We start from the raw sequence: 835 nt of genomic DNA, 5'->3' as shown, positions 1-835 counted from the left end.
CTTCCGGTAGTCCATCTTGATGGCCAACGATGGCCGCGAGAAGATCCGACGAGCGGAGCACCGCGGCGGCCATCTTGGATCTTGGCCTTTCTGGCTGCTCTCCGGATATTGTCGTGCCAGAAGGTGGTTTTGGCAGAGGACAATACATCCGGATACATAGCATACAATATCCAAAATATGTTTCCCTGCCAAAGCCAGATTATCCCAAGCCATAATTCGCCCATTTCGGCGAATTTGGAGCTCTTCAGGCGATCAAATCATAGAAAATGAAATATGGTATCATTTTTTCCTACTAGTATCGCTGACAATCGGTTCGGTGGCTCCAACTTGTCAGTTGATTCCGGCCAGTGGGACTCCACTCCTGGTGCTGGCCAATCAGCTGCGTCGAAGTTCGTCGAAGTCGAACGAAGAAGTGAATCCTGCTGTCCGGGCCAGGACAATACCGTAGTAGGGCCAGACCACTGGGGCCAGACGACGATGAAGATGGCGAAGTTTGTGCTATTGGCAACGACTTCGGCTGCGCTAGCGTCGCCGTGCACGACCACCGACCTCTCGCCGCTTACGACGTACCTCGCGGCCCAGACGAGCTACTCAGGCTGCACTGCTCTGAGCCTCGTCGACTTCTTCACGACGACCGCGGTGCCTGCCAAGGACGACGTAATCACCTTCCAGTCGTCGACGTACTGCAAGGATTTGTACGACAAGTTCCAGGCCGTGCCCGGCCCGGCGTGCTCGCTTTGGGGTCTCAACTATGCTGACGCAAGAACGCTCCCGTTCAAGACGCTTTAATCCATCAAGGGCGACACCTTGCCGAGGACGTCGCCCAAATCAACAA

General features: G+C 55.1%; 1 protein-coding gene across 1 annotated transcript; it reads left to right on the top strand.

Moving 5' to 3' along the window:
• Positions 1-477: 477 nt before the first annotated feature.
• Positions 478-789, top strand: SDRG_12142 (hypothetical protein; the record flags this gene model as incomplete). The annotated part of the gene is made up of 1 exon (XM_008618202.1): positions 478-789. The coding sequence occupies one exon, from the start codon at positions 478-480 to the stop codon at positions 787-789; it is 312 nt and encodes a 103-aa protein (XP_008616424.1).
• Positions 790-835: the final 46 nt, after the last annotated feature.

The sequence above is a fragment of the Saprolegnia diclina genome (assembly GCF_000281045.1).
Source record: "Saprolegnia diclina VS20 unplaced genomic scaffold supercont1.47, whole genome shotgun sequence".
Taxonomy (NCBI): Eukaryota; Oomycota; class Saprolegniomycetes; order Saprolegniales; family Saprolegniaceae; genus Saprolegnia; species Saprolegnia diclina.
Note: the sequence above shows the minus strand (reverse complement) of the source record. Positions and strands in the feature narration are given on the sequence as shown.